The sequence below is a fragment of the Armigeres subalbatus genome, chromosome 1, assembly GCF_024139115.2.
Source record: "Armigeres subalbatus isolate Guangzhou_Male chromosome 1, GZ_Asu_2, whole genome shotgun sequence".
Taxonomy (NCBI): Eukaryota; Metazoa; Arthropoda; class Insecta; order Diptera; family Culicidae; genus Armigeres; species Armigeres subalbatus.
In genome coordinates, this window is record NC_085139.1 from 215,899,201 (window position 1) to 215,918,949 (window position 19,749).

General features: G+C 45.9%; 1 protein-coding gene across 6 annotated transcripts in view; it reads left to right on the forward strand.

Annotated features, from left to right (window-relative positions):
- Positions 1-19,749, forward strand: part of LOC134205763 (uncharacterized) — a 474,885-nt gene that overhangs the window by 396,219 nt on the left and 58,917 nt on the right. For all 6 annotated transcript variants that reach the window (XM_062681331.1, XM_062681332.1, XM_062681333.1 and 3 more), the window contains one exon: positions 5,283-5,519. In XM_062681331.1, the coding sequence (XP_062537315.1) occupies positions 5,283-5,519 (237 nt within the window). The remainder of the gene's footprint in view (positions 1-5,282; positions 5,520-19,749) is intronic.

Consider the following 19,749-nt stretch of genomic DNA (forward strand, 5'->3'; position numbering starts at 1 on the left):
GGAAGTTCCTCAGGAATTCCTCCGGAAGTTCCTCCGAATTCCTCCGGAAGTTCCTCCGGAATTCCTCCGGAAGTTCCTCCAGAATTCCTCCGAAGTTCCTCAGGAATTCCTCCAGAAGTTCCTCCGGAATTCCTCCGGAAGTTCCTCCGGAAATTCCTCCGAAGTTCCTCGGAAATTCCTCCGGAAGTTCCACCGGAAGTTCCTCCGGGAATTCCTCCGGAAGTTCCTCAGGAATTCCTCCGGAATTCCTCCAGAAGTTCCTCCTGGAATTCCTCCGGAGGTTCCTCCAGGGATTCCTCCGGAAGTTCCTCCGGGAATTCCTCCGGAAGTTCCTCCGGGAATTCCTCCGGAAGTTCCTCAGGAATTCCTCCGGAAGTTCCTCCAGGACTTCCTCCGGAAGTTCCTTCGGGAATTCCTCGGAAGTTCCTCCGAATTCCTCCGGAAGTTCCTCTGGAATTCCTCCGGAAGTTCCTCCGGGAATTCCTCCGGAAGTTCCTCCGAATTCCTCCGAAGTTCCTCCGGAATTCCTCCGGAAGTTCCTCCAGAATTCCTCCGAAGTTCCTCCGGGAATTCCTCCGGAAGTTCCTCCGGGAATTCCTCCGGAAGTTCCTCCGAATTCCTCCGGAAGTTCCTCCAGAATTCCTCCGAAGTTCCTCCGAATTCCTTCGGAAGTTCCTCCGGGAATTCCTCCGGAAGTTCCTCCGGAAATTCCTTCGGAAGTTCCTCCGGAAGTTCCTTCGGGTATTCCTCCGGAAGTTCTTCCGGGAATTCCTACGGAAGTTCCTCCGGGAATTCCTCGGAAGTTCCTCCGGGAATTCCTCCGGAAGTTCCTCCGGGAATTCCTCCGGAAGTTCCTCCGAAAGTTCCTCCGGGAATTCCTCCGGAAGTTCCTCCGGGAATTCCTCCGGAAGTTCCTCCGGGAATTCCTCCGGAAGTTCCTCCGGGAATTCCTCTGGAAGTTCCTCTGGAAATTCCTCCGGAAGTTCCTCTGGAAATTCCTCCGGAAGTTCCTCCGGGAATTCCTCCGGAAGTTCCTCCGGATGTTCCTCCGGGAATTCCTCCGGAAGTTCCTCCGGGAATTCCTCCGGAAGTTCCTCCAGAAATTCCTCCGGAAGTTCCTCCAGGAATTCCTCCGGAAGTTCCTCCAGGAATTCCTCCGGAAGTTCCTCCAGGAATTCCTCCGGAAGTTCCTCCAGGAATTCCTCCGGAAGTTCCACCGGGAATTCCTCGGGAAGGGCCACCGGGTAGACCTCGGGGGGCGCCGCCAGAAATACCTCCGGAAGTTCCTCCAGGAATTCCTCCGGAAGTTCCTCCAGGAATTCCGCCGGAAGTTCCTCCAGGAATTCCTCCGGAAGTTCCTCCAGGAATTCCTCCGGAAGTTCCTCCAGGAATTCCTCCGGAAGTTCCTCCAGGAATTCCTCCGGAAGTTCCTCCAGGAATTCCTCCGGAAGTTCCTCCAGGAATTCCTCCGGAAGTTCCTCCAGGAATTCCTCCGGAAGTTCCTCCAGGAATTCCTTTGAAGTTCCTCCAGGAATTCCTCCGGAAGTTCCTCCAGGAATTCCTCCGGAAGTTCCTCCAGGAATTCCTCCGGAAGTTCCTCCAGGAATTCCTCCGGAAGTTCCTCCAGGAATTCCTCCGGAAGTTCCTCCAGGAATTCCTCCGGAAGTTCCTCCAGGAATTCCTCCGGAAGTTCCTCCAGGAAGTTCCTCCAGGAAGTTCCTCCAGGAAGTTCCTCCAGGAATTCCTCCGGAAGTTCCTCCAGGAATTCCTCCGGAAGTTCCTCCAGGAATTCCTCCGGAAGTTCCTCCAGGAATTCCTCCGGAAGTTCCTCCAGGAATTCCTCCGGAAGTTCCTCCAGGAATTCCTCCGAAGTTCCTCCAGGAATTCCTCCGGAAGTTCCTCCAGGAATTCCTCGGAAGTTCCTCCAGGAATTCCTCCGGAAGTTCCTCCAGGAATTCCTCCGGAAGTTCCTCCAGGAATTCCTCGGAAGTTCCTTCAGGAATTCCAGCGGATGTTCATCCATGAATTCCTGTTGAAGTTCCTCCAGGAATTCCTCCGGAAGTTCCTCCAGGAACTTCTTCGGAAGTTCCTCCAGGAATTCCTCCGGAAGTTCCTCCAGGAATTCCTCCGGAAGTTCCTCCAGGAATTCCTCCGGAAGTTCCTCCAGGAATTCCTCCGGAAGTTCCTCCAGGAATTCCTCCGGAAGTTCCTCCAGGAATTCCTCCGGAAGTTCCTCCGGGAATTTCTCCGGAAGTTCCTCCGGGAATTTCTCCGGAAGTTCCTCCGGGAATTCCTCCGGAAGTTCCTCCGAATTCCTCGGAAGTTCCTCCAGAATTCCTCCGGAAGTTCCTCCAGAATTCCTCGGAAGTTCCTCCGGAATTCCTCCGGAAGTTCCTCCGAATTCCTCCGGAAGTTCCTCCGGGAATTCCTCCGGAAATTCCTCCGAATTCCTCCGGAAGTTCCTCCAGAATTCCTCCGAAGTTCCTCCGGGAATTCCTCCGGAAGTTCCTCCAGAATTCCTCCGGAAGTTCCTCTAGAATTCCTCCGGAAGTTCCTCCAGAATTCCTCCGGAAGTTCCTCCGGGAATTCCTCCGGAAGTTTCTCCGGGAATTCCTCCGGAAGTTCCTCCGGGAGTTCCTCCGGAAGTTCCTCCGGGAATTCCTCCGGAAGTTCCTCCGGGAATTCCTCCGGAAGTTCCTCCGGGAATTCCTCCGGAAGTTCCTCCAGGAAGTTCCTCGGGAAGTTCTTCCAAGAAGTTCCTCGGGAAGTTCTTCCAAGAAGTTCCTCGGGAAGTTCTTCCAAGAAGTTCCTCGGGAAGTTCTTCCAAGAAGTTCCTCGGGAAGTTCCTCGGGAAGTTCTTCCAAGAAGTTCCTCGGGAAGTTCTTCCAAGAAGTTCCTCGGGAAGTTCTTCCAAGAAGTTCCTCGGGAAGTTCTTCCAAGAAGTTCCTCGGGAAGTTCTTCCAAGAAGTTCCTCGGGAAGTTCTTCCAAGAAGTTCCTCTGGAATTTCCTCCAGAAATTCCTCTTACACAAAAATTCCTTTGTGAGCTTCCTCGAAAAATCCACCCAAATCTTTTCCGAAATATATTTCAAAAGGTCGTTCAGATTTTCCTTTATAAATTCCCTCGGAAATTTCACCAAAAATTGCTCCGGGAATTCGTTTCTGAATTTGCACAGATATTCCACAAGTCATTATCCAGAAAATTACACCAGAAACTGCTCCGCGAATTTTCTTCTTCAGGATGAATTTACAAATATATCTTGGTGGGAGTATTCGAAAGCCTTGGAGGCCTTCCTGAAGTAATTCCTGATGAAAATACGGTCAAGAATTCCTGATTTGAGTCCTTGGATGATTTTTCGGATAATTTTTTGAAGGAATTGATTTTTGGCCAAAATTATGAGGCATGGCAGGGGATCAAGTGCCCAAGTTGCCCTTACAAATACATTTTTCCACGTTAGCGCATCGGTCTACAAATGAGGAGTGAGAAGTGACAATTTTCACTCATTGCTTATTTCTAACTCCACATCCACATTTTCGGTCATATGACCTGATCGGCCAAATGACAATTTCGGACGTTTAACTCTTTCGTCCATATGGTAGGTCTCCAGTTGCCTTCCGTACAAAGACGTCGGATTTTCAATCCGGAGATGGCGAGTTAGACTCTTGATCCGGTCCGGTTGGAATGTGGAGCCATTGAAGAAGAAGAAGAACTCCTGAGGTCAAAATAGCCTTTTTAGCCTAACAACTTTTTTGGCTAAATGACCAATTCGGCTTAACGACATTGTTGGCCGTAAGATCCGTTCGGCCATATGGTCCTTTCTTTCACATGACTTTTTCGACCAAATGATCCAGTCAGCCAAACGAAATTTTCGGCCTTATGACCTGTTCGGCCAAGCGACAAGTTTAGCCGTAGACCCGTTCGGTTAAATGACATTTTCGACTAAATGGCTTTTTTGGCCAAATGACTCTTTTGGCCAAATGGCCTTTTCTGCAAAATTTCTTTTTCAGTCAAATGACCTTTTCGGCTAAGCGACATCTTCGGCCTCATAACCCATTGGGCCATATGACCTGTTCGGCCAAATGACCCTTGCCATACCTTAGGAAGCGGAGCGCTTGGCAAGCTTTGTCAGCTTAGCTGTGATGATCAAAAAGCTCGCCAACCATTAAGAAGCTACAAGGTTAATCACGTACCTTGTGAATTCCATGCTTAATAAAGAGCTGATGGATATGTTGCGCACAGACATGCAGTTGGGATGGAATAATACCGAAAAAAGAGCAAGGTGGTGTGGAGGCTGTAGACTCTGATTAATTCCCTATAGTGGTTGTGCCATATATCAAAAGAAAATATTTTTTCCAAAGAAATTTTCAAATGAATTACTTCTGAGCTTTAAATGGGTTTTTTGCTGAACTGAAAAAACTAGACATTTTTTTGACGATATTACAAACAAGGAATTCCGATAAAAAAATCCACTTTTTGGAAAGGAGAAACATATATTTGCAGAGTACTGAAATAGAAAGGGAGATGTAATAGAATTTTATTATTTTCACCCATTCATGTAAGACACTCATGAAACAGTCCTTGCCGTTCGTCACACCAACAAACGCAATAATTCCCATCTGGCCGCTATCACCTGAATGACAAAGTCATCGACCATCGATTGCGGTCGAAAATGAGTCTCCAAACCGGACTGCCATTCGATAAGTGACATCTTCTCGCATCGTTTCAGACCCTTCACGCCAATCAGGTCCATCCGAGAGGATCCATTCCATATGATGGCACTTCACGTCTCGTCGAACATCCGGTATCGAATGACCGGAGCTAAATTGAGAGTAGATTGGCACTAACATCGTTAAGTTTTCCGACTGCACTTCGTCTCAATTTGGTCCGGATTGCGGGTTGAAGCAATGGGATACTTTTGTTGTTATTGAATTTTCGAATGCTTCGTTTCGACCGAAGTGAGTCGAGATTGTTGCTCACAATCACATTTTCCGGAGTTCATGTTTTTTCAGTCCTTGTTAACCCAATGTGCCTCGTCGCAAACAATTTTCCCCCCGGATCAGTTTCCGCAAATGGATCTATTTTCCAGCATTCCAATTAGCAAATTCCCGGCTGGAAAGAACGTCGTCGCATCAAAAAAGCGAAAATAATTAAATTGTTCACAGTGACTTAAACCGATTTGCAATTTCTCTCTGCCTTTTCATGCAAATATCTCATCCGACATCATCGTGGCGCCATCTGCCGGACAATGATGACGACAACGTCGTCGGCTACGACAACAACAGATGTGGATCTACTCGCTCGGTGTAACGCTGCAGAAAACTATTTCATCATTTTCGGTCAACTATCAACTGCAGCAGCAGCGAACCGCCGGAGGAGGCGGTGGAAACGATGCCGATGGACGACGTAGTGCCGGCTCAACGCCAACCGACGAGGATGGCTTGACCGCGCTGGACCACGTGATCCTGGCCATGTGCGAAGCGAACATCTACAAACGGGCCAGTCTCATGTTTCTGCTTGATGTAAGTAGACGATATTATCAGTTGCATTGGAATCAATGAAAATGTACGAAAGGCAGTTGGTCGAAGGACAGTAAGTCGAAAGAAAAATGGGTTGGGAAACGGTTTTTTAAAAGGCCGGAAGAAAATCAGATGGACAAAAAATTAAAGCCTCGGCAAATCTAAAAACGTCGAAATAAGAAAACATTTCCCGGGTTTTTGTTGCCTGACCTTTAATCTCGTTATTCATCATATTTTCGACCGCTCTACTTCCGACCATGTACCTAACCCCCCGTATGACGCAAGCTGGTACCTTTACCCATCTTTTATACCTCGGTATTATCTAACTCATCATCAGCGCAACACAAGAATGTCTGATGGTTCACAGTGCAACATACTTCTCACAAGAGGGCTCCACATGAGGGGAGGGATTTACCAAATTCCGTAAATTGGATTATATTTTGCTCAACTCAATTCCGTTGGATGCCATACGGGAGGTGAACCCCGGTAACCGCAAAAAAAAAACTATGTGTCAAAAGGAGTGATGGTATATCGAGAGGAGGATTCCTATGAATTCCAGAGCCGAGGTTTTTCGACCGGTGAACACAACAGGAATAACATACATTGCAGTGTCCGGGAAAATGGATTTTCTGTTGCACGTAACGGATAGAGTAAATGCATTTTGTGCTTTTAGTCTTTCCGTTTGTTTCCTTTTTTCAATGGAGGTAGCGAATCGTGAAGAAGTGCGATTACGTTTCCATTCGCAACCAGGATTGGAAGGCATTATGTCGGATTGAAAAATTAACTCTTTCATTTTGAGTAATGATGTAAATGTGCTTGAAATGTTCGTTACAATTATAGAATAACGGTATGATCTAGTTTTATTTCAGCAACTTGAGTCTTGAAGACATTCGCGCTATGAAATTAAAAACAAAATTTTGTTCTTGTTTGTCTTGTCCTTTCAACAACCCCGAGCTCTCACCGAAATTTCAGCAACTATTCTAAACCATTACATATAAGCCACCTTTTCCTATTACAAAATAGCCGTAAGTAGCTGGCACACTACTCGACATGGAGAACTTTACACGCGAAATTCTTAAGAACCCCGCAAGAGGCGACTAGCCTAGGGCTTAAAACCTCTTCAATAAAGATAATAACACTAATAAAGAGCTTCGACGGATTATTCAAATAAATTCACACGAAAAAATTGTAGGAGTTTTCATGACAAATTAACAGAAATTTCGACAAAAAATGCAATCGATTCCAACGGGAAATGTTTTCATGGGAAACTTATAGGAAATTATACAGTTTTGATAATTGCGCCGTCGATTTAACATAGGATAAAATATAACATTGATAGGGTGCGACTATCACCCTATTAACAGACAGAATCATAAATCGACCACGTTCTGATTGACGGACGGCACTTCTCCGACATTATCGAGGTCAGGACATATCGTGGCGCTAACATCGACTCTAAGCACTATCTGGTGATGGTGAAACTGCGCCCAAAACTATCCGTCATCAAAAATGTTCGGTACCGACGACCGCCGGGGTACGACCTAGAGCGACTGAAGCAACCTGATGTCGCCGCTGCATACGCGCAGCATCTTGAGGCAGCATTGCCGGAAGAGGATGAGCTCGATGGGGCCCCTCTTGAGGATTGCTGGAAAACAGTCAAAGCAGCCATTAACGACGCAGCGGAGAACAACGTCGGGTATATGGGACGAAGTCGACGGAACGATTGGTTCGACGAAGAGTGCAGACAGATTCTGGAGGAGCGGGCGGTCGCGCTGCAGCAAGGCACCCGGCAGAACGTGGAACGTTATAGACGGAAGCAGAGACAGCAGACCCGCCTTTTTCAGGAGAAGAAACGCCGCCTGGAAGAAGCGGAGTGCGAGGAGATGGAACAGCTGTGCCGTTCTCAAGAAACACGCAAGTTCTATCAGAAGCTCAACGCATCCCGCAAACGCTTCGTGCCGCGAGACGAAATGTGCCTGGATAAGGATGGGAGCATCTTGACGGACGAACGTGTGGTAATCGAAAGGTGGAAGCAGCACTACGAGGAATATTTGAATGGCGCTGAGAGTACAGGCAATGAAAGTCAAGACAGCAGAGGAGATGACTACGTCAGTTCAGCGGACGATGGAAGCCAACCAGCCCCCTCCTTGAGGGAAGTTAAGGGTGCCATTCAACAGCTAAAGACCAATAAAGCAGGTAAGAATGGTATCGGACCTGAGCTCATCAAGATGGGCCCGGAAAAGTTGACCACTTGCCTGTGCAAATTGATAGTCAGAATCTGGGGAACTGAACAGATACCGGAGGAGTGGAAGGAATGGGTTATATGCCCCATCTACAAGAAAGGCGACAAGCTGGAGTGTGAGAACTTTCGAGCGATCACCATCCTTAATGCCGCCTACAAAGTGATATCCCAGATAATCTTCCGTCGTCTGTCACCATTAGTAAATGAGATCGTGGGAAGTTATCAAACCGGCTTGATGGACGGCCGCTCGACAACGGACCAGATCTTTACTGTACGGCAAATCCTTCAAAAATGCCGTAAATACCAGGTCCCAACGCACCATCTGTTCGTTGATTTCAAGGCGGCATACGACAGTATAGACCGCTTAGAGCTATGGAAAATTATGGACGAGAACAGCTTCCCTGGGAAGCTTATTAGCCTGATCAAAGCAACGGTGGATGGTGTGCAAAACTGTGTGAAGATTTCGGGCGAACACTCCAGTTCGTTCGAATCGCGCCGGGGACTATGACGAGGTGATGGACTTTCGTACCTGTTGTTAAACATTGCGCTTGAAGGTATACGATTTTCAACAGATCCAGTCAATTTATTTGTTTCACGGATGACATGGACATTGTCGGCCGAACATTTGCAAAGGTGCTAGAACTGTACACCCGCCTGAAACGTGAAGCAACAAAAGTTGGACTGGTGGTGAGTGCGTCAAAGACAAAGTACATGCTTGTGGGCGGAACCGAGCGCGACAGGGCCCGCCTGGGAAGCAGTGTTACGATAGACGGGGATACCTTCGAGGTGGTCGAGGAATTCGTCTACCTCGGATCCTTGCTGACGGCTGACAACAACGTTAGTCGTGAAATACGAAGGCGCATCATCTGTGGAAGTCGGGCCTACTACGGGCTCCAGAAGAAACTGCGGTCGAAAAAGATTCGCCACCGCACCAAATGTGTCATGTACAAGACGTTAATAAGACCGGTAGTCCTCTACGGACATGAAACATGGACAATGCTCGAGGAGGACTTGCAAGCACTCGGAGTATTCGAGAGACGGGTGCTTAGGACCATCTTTGGCGGTGTGCAAGAAGACGGTGTGTGGCGGCGAGAATGAACCACGAGCTCGCCCAGCTCTACGGTGAACCCAGTATCCAGAAGGTAGCTACAGCCTGAAGGAAGGGTACGATGGGCAGGACATGTTGCAAGAATGTCGGACAGCAACCCTGCAAAGATGGTGTTCACTTCCAATCCAGCAGGTACGAGACGGCGTGGAGCGCAGCGAGCGAGATGAGCAGACCAGGTGAAAATTGACTTGGCGAGCGTGGGGCATATTCGAGGATGTAGAGATGCGGCCTCGAACCGTGCATTGTGGCGTCAAATTGTTGATTCAGTGTTATCTGTTTTGATATAGACTAAATAAATGAAAAAATGAGGGTGCGACTATTTGTTCAATATGCTAAAAGAAAGGTGTGGAGAAAGTCAACGCTTGCTTTTGTGTGATGTAAAAATATACAAACCATGAAAGGGAAGTTGGTGTCTTCACACCGGTTCATAAATCAAATATATTGTATGAGCACTATGTAATCAAATGGTAGTACAAACCTGTTTGGTCGTTATAAATCAACCATAATACAGTATGATAGTCATTGGACATCCCTTAAATATTCACGCAGCTTTAGAAGTAATTGAGTTTTTTCTCAAAGTTACAATAGTGGGTAATTGTCGTATGTTTGATAATGGTTTCATGTATGATACATGTTGATGACGCTAATAGGTTGCTTTAATTTCTTCCAATTTTTCAGTACTGATGGATCTTTTTCTTTGCCTCCTTTCTTTTGCAATTTTGTATTTGTGAATTTTAATTTCACGTATTTGTTTTTGCAATAGTTTTTGCATTTTTTAAATGGTGCATCTTTTAACATTTCTTTGGTTGCGGAAATCCAACTTGTTATCTAAATTATTGTGGATTTTGTTAAAATATTGTTCCATTTCTGATACGTTTTTGTCCCATTCACATGATACTTGCACCAGACCACCGTGTGATACGCAGGCGACATAGTTTTCACGTCCTTCTTGGTACTGAATGTTTGATTCGTTGTCAGTTTTTACTTGATATGTATGTTTGCCAATATTTGGAATTTCCCCCCAGCATCCCACGTGGCATGTAACCCGCAACGTATTGTACACCATCTTCCTCTTCAATTGTACTAAGCACAAATTCTTCAGTTCCACCAAGCTCATCTCTCTGAATAAAACCGTTAAATCAACTCAAAACTAATGAGTTAACCGCAGGTTTGTTTATATCGATTCCGAAAACGGAGGTTGGGGTTGTATATTTGAATTCACGACTATTTAACATTTGTAGAAGAACTTGAACACATTTTAATTTTTCTTCCAAATATATTCCCATATAGACACAAATTGCCTCTGCGCCTTACCTAAACCACCTCCAAATTACCTGAAATTTTTCCAGCACTCCTAAATCATCAAAAAGAAGCTGACAGACATGGACTGCCGCTAATCGCAAGTCGAGCACATATTAATATGGACGTCATATACAGATGTGCTCGACTTGCGGTTAGCGGCAGTATAGGAGTTGGAATTTTCGAACATTTTTAAAATGTGAAGCCGTAAGCGATCAAGAGCTTGTAAAGGAGAAGGATGATCTTGAGCCCCACTATTGACGCGAATCATGGCGAAAAGGTTTTCTATAAATCCTTGATTTAATTTATATGTCATGATGAAGGTAATGCCATATTCTATTTTCATGTCATTGTACGTAACTTTTACTGATAGAATAGATACAATGACAGCTTTTTGACACAACCGAAACAATGTAGTTTAGAAACATCACAAGTAAGCTTTAAATATGTGTTGTACATATTCAGCTGTAAATGAGTTGAATCAAGAGTTGAATTCATTATTAAGTGATACTTGTCGTCAAGGATTTTATTTTGGTTGTCCGAATCCATACCGTAACATTTTTTGGAACTAATGCTTTGATGAATGTAGCTTCAAATTTTTACCTCCACAGTCATGTGCTATCCAGCTTTCAACGCTCGCCATAATGGCGGAAGCTATAAAAAAATTGACATTAACTGCTTCTCGACACTGAACTTTTTTTTTATTCTTTATTACCGTCTTTTATCGTTTATATCGTCTCGGACACTGAACTGAAATTTTAGTCTAAGCAAACATTGCTGTTTTTTTGTTGCCAATAACAGCCAATGCGTGGTTTGTTTATCGTCAACAAGGGAAAATGGTAACGAATATCTTTCGAAAAATAGTATTACTATTTCTGATACTCTTATTATTACCAATATTTGCTTTTTTTCTAGATATTGAGTTATCCTAATAACATTAACTTATGAGGTCCACACGTTTATTAAATCATACCTTTAAGGGATGGTGAAAGATGATTCAGTGATACACACTTAAATTTTTCCTCCGATCTCGGCTGTGCAAATCTCGGTTTAAGTTCGTTTGCTGGAATATCGGTTCAGCTCAGCATATTTTGATTCTTTGGCCGAGATCCGCACAGCCCAGCGCTCGGTTCGTGACTTACTGCCGATAACTCAGCTGAAAAATTAGTTTGTTCACTGCGGCACTCAAAGGAGCCACCGTAAACATACGTTCATTCAGCCGATATTCCAGCAATCGAACTTAAACCGAGATTTGCACAGCCGAGATCGGTGGAAAAATTTAAGTGTGTACAACCGTGGTTATTGATTCTGGTGCAAGATTCAATCATCCTTTATCACACCAAACCATTAAATCATCGACAAACTAGCGCAATTCAGTACAATAATAAAATGAAAACATCGACGAAGAGAAATCGATCTATACAGTTACACCCCTATGAAACTAAGCGCGAGAATTGATAGATGCCAATCGCTAGAGTAGGATGCATTCAAAGCGATCGATCTAGATACGCTGGGTTGAATTATGATGGACTTCCAATAGACCCAGATTTCGGTGTACAGGAACACTCACAGCTCATCGTAATTTTATTTGACCGACATCGGAGGTATTTTGCTCTTCGTGACTCGGGCTATACCTACCGGGATACCTGGCTGGCTACAGCGTCGATACACCTATGCCTGGCGTATTGTAGAGCTCAATAATCGTCGGTCCTGGGCGATGTTCTTCCAGTTTACCCGAACGTACCCGAACGTTTACCCCAGGTCCGATTCTACCGCGTGCAGCCAGCGTGTTTGTGGCCTTCCATGAAGTCGCCGGCTCCTATCTGGTTCTCTGTTGAATATTGTTTTCGCTGTTTTGTTCTTCTGACATTCGCATTAAGTTCCCAGCCCACTGAAGTCTGCCGTATTTTATGCGATTCACAATATTTTCTGATTGTATACTTGATACAGCTCATGATTCATGCGTTTGTGCCACACACCATTTTCTAGTTTCCCTTCGAGTATTGTACGCAGCACTTTTTGCTCGAAAACCCCTAAAGCTCTCCGATTCGCATCTTCAAATGTCCATGCTTCATGTCCATAAAGGGCCACTGATAGAATCAGAGTATTGTAGAGCAAATTTCGTTTCCGTCTGCATGTAGCGGGACCTAAGCTGATTACGTAATCCATAAAATCGTAATCCATAAACACGTAATCCATCGCAGCAGCAATACGTCTTTTCACTTCACGGGAAACGTCATTGTCACATGTCACAAGCGTTTCAAGGTAAACAAATTCTTCATCAACTTCAAACACATCCCCACCAAGCACTACCTCTGCACCAACACCACTAGGTCTTCCCCTATCTCTACCTGACACCATGTACTTTGCCTTGGTAGTTAATGGTTAAGCCTATCCTCGCAGTCTCCCTCTTCAGTGGGACAAAAGCGATTCCAATAAGGTCGATGTCGTCCGCAAAGCCCAGGAGCATATGCGGCCGTGTGATGATAGTGCCGTTCCTCTGCACGCCAGATCTCCTAATAGCGCCTTCAGGTGCAATGTTGAACAATAAATTCGAAAGTGCATCACCCTGCTTCAATCCGTTCAAGGTCACAAACGAGGTTGACACTTCGTCTGCGATCCGAATACTTGATTTCGAGCCATCCAGCATTGCAAGTAACAGTCTAATCAGTTTCGTCGGAAAACCATGTTCGGACATTATCTGCCACAGCTCATTTCTCTACACTGGATCGTACGCTGCTTCGAAATTAAGGAACAGACGGTGAGTCTGCAAGTTGTACTTCCGAAATTTATCAAGGATCATTCGCAGACTTAACTTCTGATTCGTCGTTGATCGGCCCTCACGAAAACCTGCCTGGTATTCGCCGACGAAGGACTCCTCAAGCGGTTTCAGTCCGATAAACAGGATACACGAGAGGATTTTGTACGCTGAGTTTAGAAGGGTGATCCCTCTGTAATTGGCACCCTCTAGTCTGTGCTCTTTCTTATAGATTGGGCATATGAGGCCATACAAACAGCCGGCAGGCAGTTCTTCATCTTCCCATACTTTCTGGATAATGTAGTGGATTGCTTGACGCAGCTACTCACTTCCGTGTTTGAGAAGCTCGACCGGGATCACGTCGTTCCAAGCAGCTTTACTGTGTTTCAGCTCGTTTAGAGCCTTCTTTACCTCGTCCAGCGTTGGTGGTTCCACAGCTTGACCGTCGCCGACTATGTCCATCCTGCTCCTTAATACACCTTCATTTTCACCATTCAAAAAATCTTCGAAGTGCTCCTTCCACCTGGCTGCCACCATAGTCCTGTCTGTCAGCAAATTCCCTTCTCGGTCATTGCACATGGCGGGCACTGGCGCAATCTTATGCCGCGCGCCATTGACAGTTGCGTAAAACCTCCGCATATCGTTTCTATCCATGTTCTCCTGCGCTTCAGCTATCACGCTCTCTTCGTGTTGCCTTTTTTCTGCGGTGGATTCGTTTCTCTTCTGCCCTTGCTACACAGTACTGCTCCCTGTTGGAACGGATGCAAGCCACTAGCATTCGACTCCTAGCAACATTTCTCTCGTCCGTCACTCGTTGGCACTCCTCATCAAACCCACCATTTCGTTGGCGTCGCTGTGCAGTACCCAACACTTCCTGTGCTGTTGTAGTCACAGCTTCGTGGATATGTTCCCACAATCTGTTGTCGTCGCCAGATCCGGTTTCATACAATCTACTCGTCCAGCTTCTGGTGGTGCTGTTCCGCAACTCCTTCAACTGACAAGCGTTGGATATTGAAACGCATCGTTCTGTTGTTTCGTGAATTCGTAACGCTGGAGAGTCGCGCCCGAATTTTTGCAACTACAAGGTAGCGATCCGAGTCGATGTTCGGACCTCTGAAGGACCTTACATCAATAACATCCGAGAAATGTCGTCCGTCGACCAGCACGTGGTCTATCTGTGAGCAAGTGTCTCCATTCGGATGTTGCCTGGTGTGTTTGCCGATATTCTTCCGTGCGAAGTAGGAACTGCTTATTGCCATCCCTCTAGCATCAGCGAAGGTTACAAGTCGCAGACCATTATCGTTGGTAGCGGAATGAAGGCTTTCCGTACCAATGACATGGCGAAAGAAACTTTCTCTTCCGATCTGCGCATTTGCATCCCCGATGACAATCTTTACATCGTGTTTTGGGCACTCTCCGTAGGCCTTATCAAGGCTCTCATAGAACTCATCCTTCACGTCATCAGGCTTTTCATTCGTTGGGGCATAGATGCTGCTCAGGCTATAGTTGAATAATTTGTTCTTCATTCTCAACACGCAAATGCGGTCGCTTATCGGCTTCCACCGGATAACACGCTTCATCTGCTTCCCGATCACCATGAAGTCAACTCCTTGTTCTGCTCTGTAACCGCCGCTATAGTATGGGATCCACCGCCCGGAATTCCGTATTTCCTGCATTGCTGCCACACTCACACCGACCTTCTGCAGCTCACGAGCCAGGAGCCCAACACGTGCGGGTTCATTCAAAGTTCTCACGTTCCAAGATCCGACTTTCCTATCGTTGTCCTTTATTCGTTGCCGGGTCTGTTGCCATTGAATCAATCCGTTTGCTCTACTTTTGCCTTTCTTGGTAGCTGTAGAATCTTCGGTAGGCTACCTTACCATCTTAATCCGTCTTAAAAATCAAGATTTGATAGCCCATTTATTTACTGTTAAATCTTGCAGTTTCCATCACCGTTCCGCTGCACTGCGTTTTGGATTTACGTCGCTGATGTGACGAGCAGGTCTGAATAAAGCATTTATAGACGCTTCTCAAGATATCGGGTTATCTTCTGCCTTTCAACTTTTCACTTTGAGATGGATTAGAAAACTAAATCTAACAGCCCGAAATCAGATATTTGCAAACGTTTGAATTCTGGTAACATAAATTTTAAGTGTGTTTAGTAGATTTAGTTGTCTGACAAGGTGTGGTCTGGATTATTGAAAGGTTTCATTACTCAATTTTGAATCTGATTTTAAGCATATCCTCAATACCTTAATCATATACCATCGTGTCTGGCTTCTTTTTACTCCGGGGGTTACTCTGGATTTTTCGAAAATTGTGAAATTTCTGTTTGAAGTAGGAATAACGATCATCATCTTTGGGAGTTTGAAGGGCTAGCGTTGAGCATTTTGATGAACATTCTTTAAATGTGTGGGCCTCATAAAGTAGGATATCTTAATAACTAGAACAAAACGATAATTAGTAATAAAATTAGTATAAGATAATATAAAAATATTATTTGTCGAAGCATATTGACGATAAACAAACAACGCATTGGCTGTAACATATAAACAAACAGAATTTGGCCAACACAGTACCAGTTTTCTACTTCCATGTCTGGTTGGCAAATGAAACAAATCCATTTCTAATAATAGAAATTGCTGTGTTAATAAAGGAAAGGTGAGTCTGTATCGAAATTGTCAAAATTTTCCCTATTGAAATTCATCAAAGTATTCCATTTAAGATAATAAATATCATGATAAAGAATAACTTTAAGCTATTCCAAATATATTCAATTTCCTTTCTTCAATGTAATACGTTAATTATAATAATCAATAGCGTAATTTGAGTAGATATTTTCCAGTAATTAAATTTAAATCAAATCTTATGCTTGATCACACAAAATATTTAATACCGTCAGAGCAATACCTAATATTAGTTTGAAGCGTAATACACATCTGCATGAGAAGAAGCACCTCTCAAATGATACTAAAACATATTAATATATTAATTTAAAAAAAGCAAAACTTAAATATTTTGAGGACGCCTGCTCAATCGTGCTGAAACGTCTCAGTAGAGTTTTTCGGAAAAGCACTTCTAGGAGGGTAGAAACCACAGGAGTGAAATTTTAATATTTTGGAGAGCACTCCTACTACATTGCAATAGATTAGCTTTCCGAAAAAGCCCTCTTACCAAGGCGAAAATCCTAATGAGGATAGTTTGAATTTTTGAGGGGCACTGCTCAATGGTGCCTCAAAGGAGGCCTCTTGAAAAATGCTTCCGAGCCTCTTGAAAAATGCTTCCGATCCTCTTGAAAGAAGGCTTCCAAGCCTCTTGAAAGGAGGCTTCCGGGCCTCTTGAAAGGAGGCTGCCGGGCTTCATGAAAGGAGACTTCCAGGCCTCTCCTCCAGGGGGCTTCCGAGCCTTTTGAAAAGAGGCTTCAGAGCTTTTTGAAATGAGGCTTCCGAGCCTCTTGAAAGGAGACTTCCGAGCCTCTTGAAAGGAGGCTTCCGAGCCTCTTGAAAGGAGGCTTCCGGGCCTCTTGAAAGGAGGCTTCCGAGCCTCTTAGAGGAGGCTTCCGGGCCTCTTGAAAGGAGGCTTCCGGGCCTCTTGAAAGGAGGCTTCCGGGCCTCTTGAAAGGAGGCTTCCGGGCCTCTTGAAAGGAGGCTTCCGGGCCTCTTGAAAGGAGGCTTCCGGGCCTCTTGAAAGGAGGCTTCCGGGCCTCTTGAAAGGAGGCCTCGGGCCTCTTGAAGGAGCTTCGGGCCTCTTGAAAGGAGGCTTCCGGGCCTCTTGAAAGGGGGCTTCCGGGCCTCTTGAAAGGGGGCTTCCGGGCCTCTTGAAGGGGGGCTTCCGGGCCTCTTGAAAGGAGGCTTCCGGGCCTCTTGAAAGGAGGCTTCCGGGCCTCTTGAAAGGAGGCTTCCGGGCCTCTTGAAAGGAGGCTTCCGGGCCTTTTGAAGGAGGCTTCCGGGCCTCTTGAAGGAAGCTTCCGGGCCTCTTGAAAGGGCTTCCGGGCCTCTTGAAGGAGGCTTCGGGCCTCTTGAAAGGAGGCTTCCGGGCCTCTTGAAAGGAGCTTCCGGGCCTCTTGAAAGGAGGCTTCCGGGCCTCTTGAAAGGAGGCTTCCGGGCCTCTTGAAAGGAAGCTTCCGGGCCTCTTGAAAGGAGGCTTCCGGGCCTCTTGAAAGGAGGGCTTTCGGGCCTCTTGAAAGGAGGCTTCGGGCCTCTTGAAAGGGAGGCTTCGGGCCTCTTGAAAGGAGGCTTCCGGGCCTCTTGAAGGAGGCTTCCGGGCCTCTTGAAGGAGGCTTCGGGCCTCTTGAAAGGAGGCTTCCGGGCCTCTTGAAGAGGAGGCTTCCAGGGCCCTTTTCAGAGGGCCAGGCTTCGCCTCAAGAGGAAGTAAGATGTCAAGCCTCCTTTCAAAGGCCAAACTCTTCTTCCAAGAGCCCGGGAAGCCTCCTTTCAAGAGGCCCTGAAGCCTCCTTTCAAGAGGCCCTGAAGCCTCCTTTCAAGAGGCCCTGAAGCCTCCTTTCAAGAGGCCCTGAAGCCTCCTTTCAAGAGGCCCTGAAGCCTCCTTTCAAGAGGCCCTGAAGCCTCCTTTCAAGAGGCCTGAAGCCTCCTTTCAAGAGGCCCTGAAGCCTCCTTTCAAGAGGCCCTGAAGCCTCCTTTCAAGAGGCCCTGAAGCCTCCTTTTAAGAGGCCCTGAAGCCTCCTTTCAAGAGGCCCTGAAGCCTCCTTTCAAGAGGCCCGGAATCCTCCTTTCAAGAGGCCCGGAATCCTCCTTTCAAGAGGCCCGGAAGCCTCCTTTCCAGAGGCCCAGAAGCCTCCTTTCCAGAGGCCCGGAAGCCTCCTTTCAAGAGGCTCGGAAGCCTGTTTTCAAGAGGCTCAATAGTCTCTTTTCAAGAGGCCCAGAAGTCTCTTTCCAAGAGGCCCGGAAGCCTCCTTCAAGAGGCCCGGAAGCCTTTTTTCAAGAGGCCCGGAAGCCACCTTTCAAGAGGCCCGGAAGCCTCCTTTCAAGAGGCCCGGAAGCCTCCTTTCAAGAGGCCCGGAAGCCTCCTTTCAAGAGGCCCGGAAGCCTCCTTTCAAGAGGCCCGGAAGCCTCCTTTCAAGAGGCCAGGAAGCCTCCTTTCAAGAGGCCCGGAAGCCTCCTTTCAAGAGGCCAGGAAGCCTCCTTTCAAGAGGCCCGGAAGCCTCCTTTCAAGAGGCCCGGAAGCCTCATTTCAAGAGGCCCGGAAGCCTCCTTTCAAGAGGCCCGGAAGCCTCCTTTCAAGAGGCCCGGAAGCCTCCTTTCAAGAGGCCAGGAAGCCTCCTTTCAAGAGGCCCGGAAGCCTCCTTTCAAGAGGCCCGAAAGCCTCCTTTCAAGAGGCCCGGAAGCCTCCTTTCAAGAGGCCCGGAAGCCTCCTTTCAAGAGGCCCGGAAGCCTCCTTTCAAGAGGCCCGGAAGCCTCCTTTCAAGAGGCCCGGAAGCCTCCTTTCAAGAGGCCCGGAAGCCTCCTTTCAAGAGGCCCGGAAGCCTCCTTTCAAGAGGCCCGGAAGCCTCCTTTCAAGAGGCCCGGAAGCCTCTTTTCATGATGCCCGGAAGCGTCCATTCAAGAGGCCCGGAAGCCTCCTTCCAAGCCTCTTAAAAAAATGGTTTCCCAGCCTCTTGAAAGAAGGTTTCCGATACTCTTGGAAGGAGGCTTTCGAGAAGCGTAGAAGGATGCTTCCAATCTTCTTGCAGCGAAGCAACTGAGCTTTTCGAAAAAAAAGCCTTCTTGTCTCTCAAATAGTTCAGAGGCATATTCTAAACATCTCATTCAACATTTTCTTTCAATCAGGTAGTTTGTATAGAGTTTTTTTTTTATAAATTTGTTCATTGTTCGTTTTGTCCTTTTGATTTTTTGTCCTTCAGCCCTTCATCCACTGTGCTGGTTGTGGAGGGTGGATTCAATTATCTTTGAGTTATTGATCGCCATGCATATTATGTACAAGACAAAATTTCGAAGTAAAAAAACATACATTCCGTCGTCGGAGGTGACAATGGGTCAAATGGGGGTGTGAATGGGTCACTGTTTCAACTACTTAGAATGCTTGTAGAATAGATTGAATGTATCTGAGCCCAAGAAAACTAAATTATAAGAGACCTTTTTGATTGATTTTTCTATCCGACCTCCAGATTGTCGGTGAGTCAAGTTTTGATTCAAACTGATTAAAATCTGCCATTATTCATTTTTGTCCGAGGTACCCCCTGGGCCCAGCGAAGGTACCCCAGGTTGAGAACCGCTGCTCTAAGAGAAGCTACTGAATTTATTGCACTATACTTCAACTGTTTAACGAATAAGAAAGCAATCTAATTGGACTGGGCGTTCTTTCTTAAGTAACATTTCAAGTTTTATCCCGCTCTAGAAATTGTTTTCATGGTCAAATTATTAGATCTAACATTAAAAATCACTATTATACGACATATCTCTAGATAACCAATATAAGAGTATATAAAACTCCTTTTTCAACCGCCCGCAAAAAAGGTAATTTGGTTGCGGCAGCTGTCAAAAATGTTTGCCTTGATAAGAAGAGAAACAAAACTTTGCAGAAAAATAATAACAAAATGAAATGTTGATGAAAATCAAGATGAGGATGGCTACAAAACAAATATTTTTCCAGGATTGTGTACATAAAAAGTAGTTCCTTCGAAATGAGCTGCCCGTTCGATTTCATGGTTAAAGTTAATGCAGTACCGAGGATTAAATTCAAAATAATTATAACAGCAATATCCTTAATCTCCACTTAATCAATTTTTTTTCCGTCCTAATATATTTGTAATACAAATCAGTTCAGGGAAGAGCCATTAATAAAGTAACGCAAAAATTGGCAATTTTAA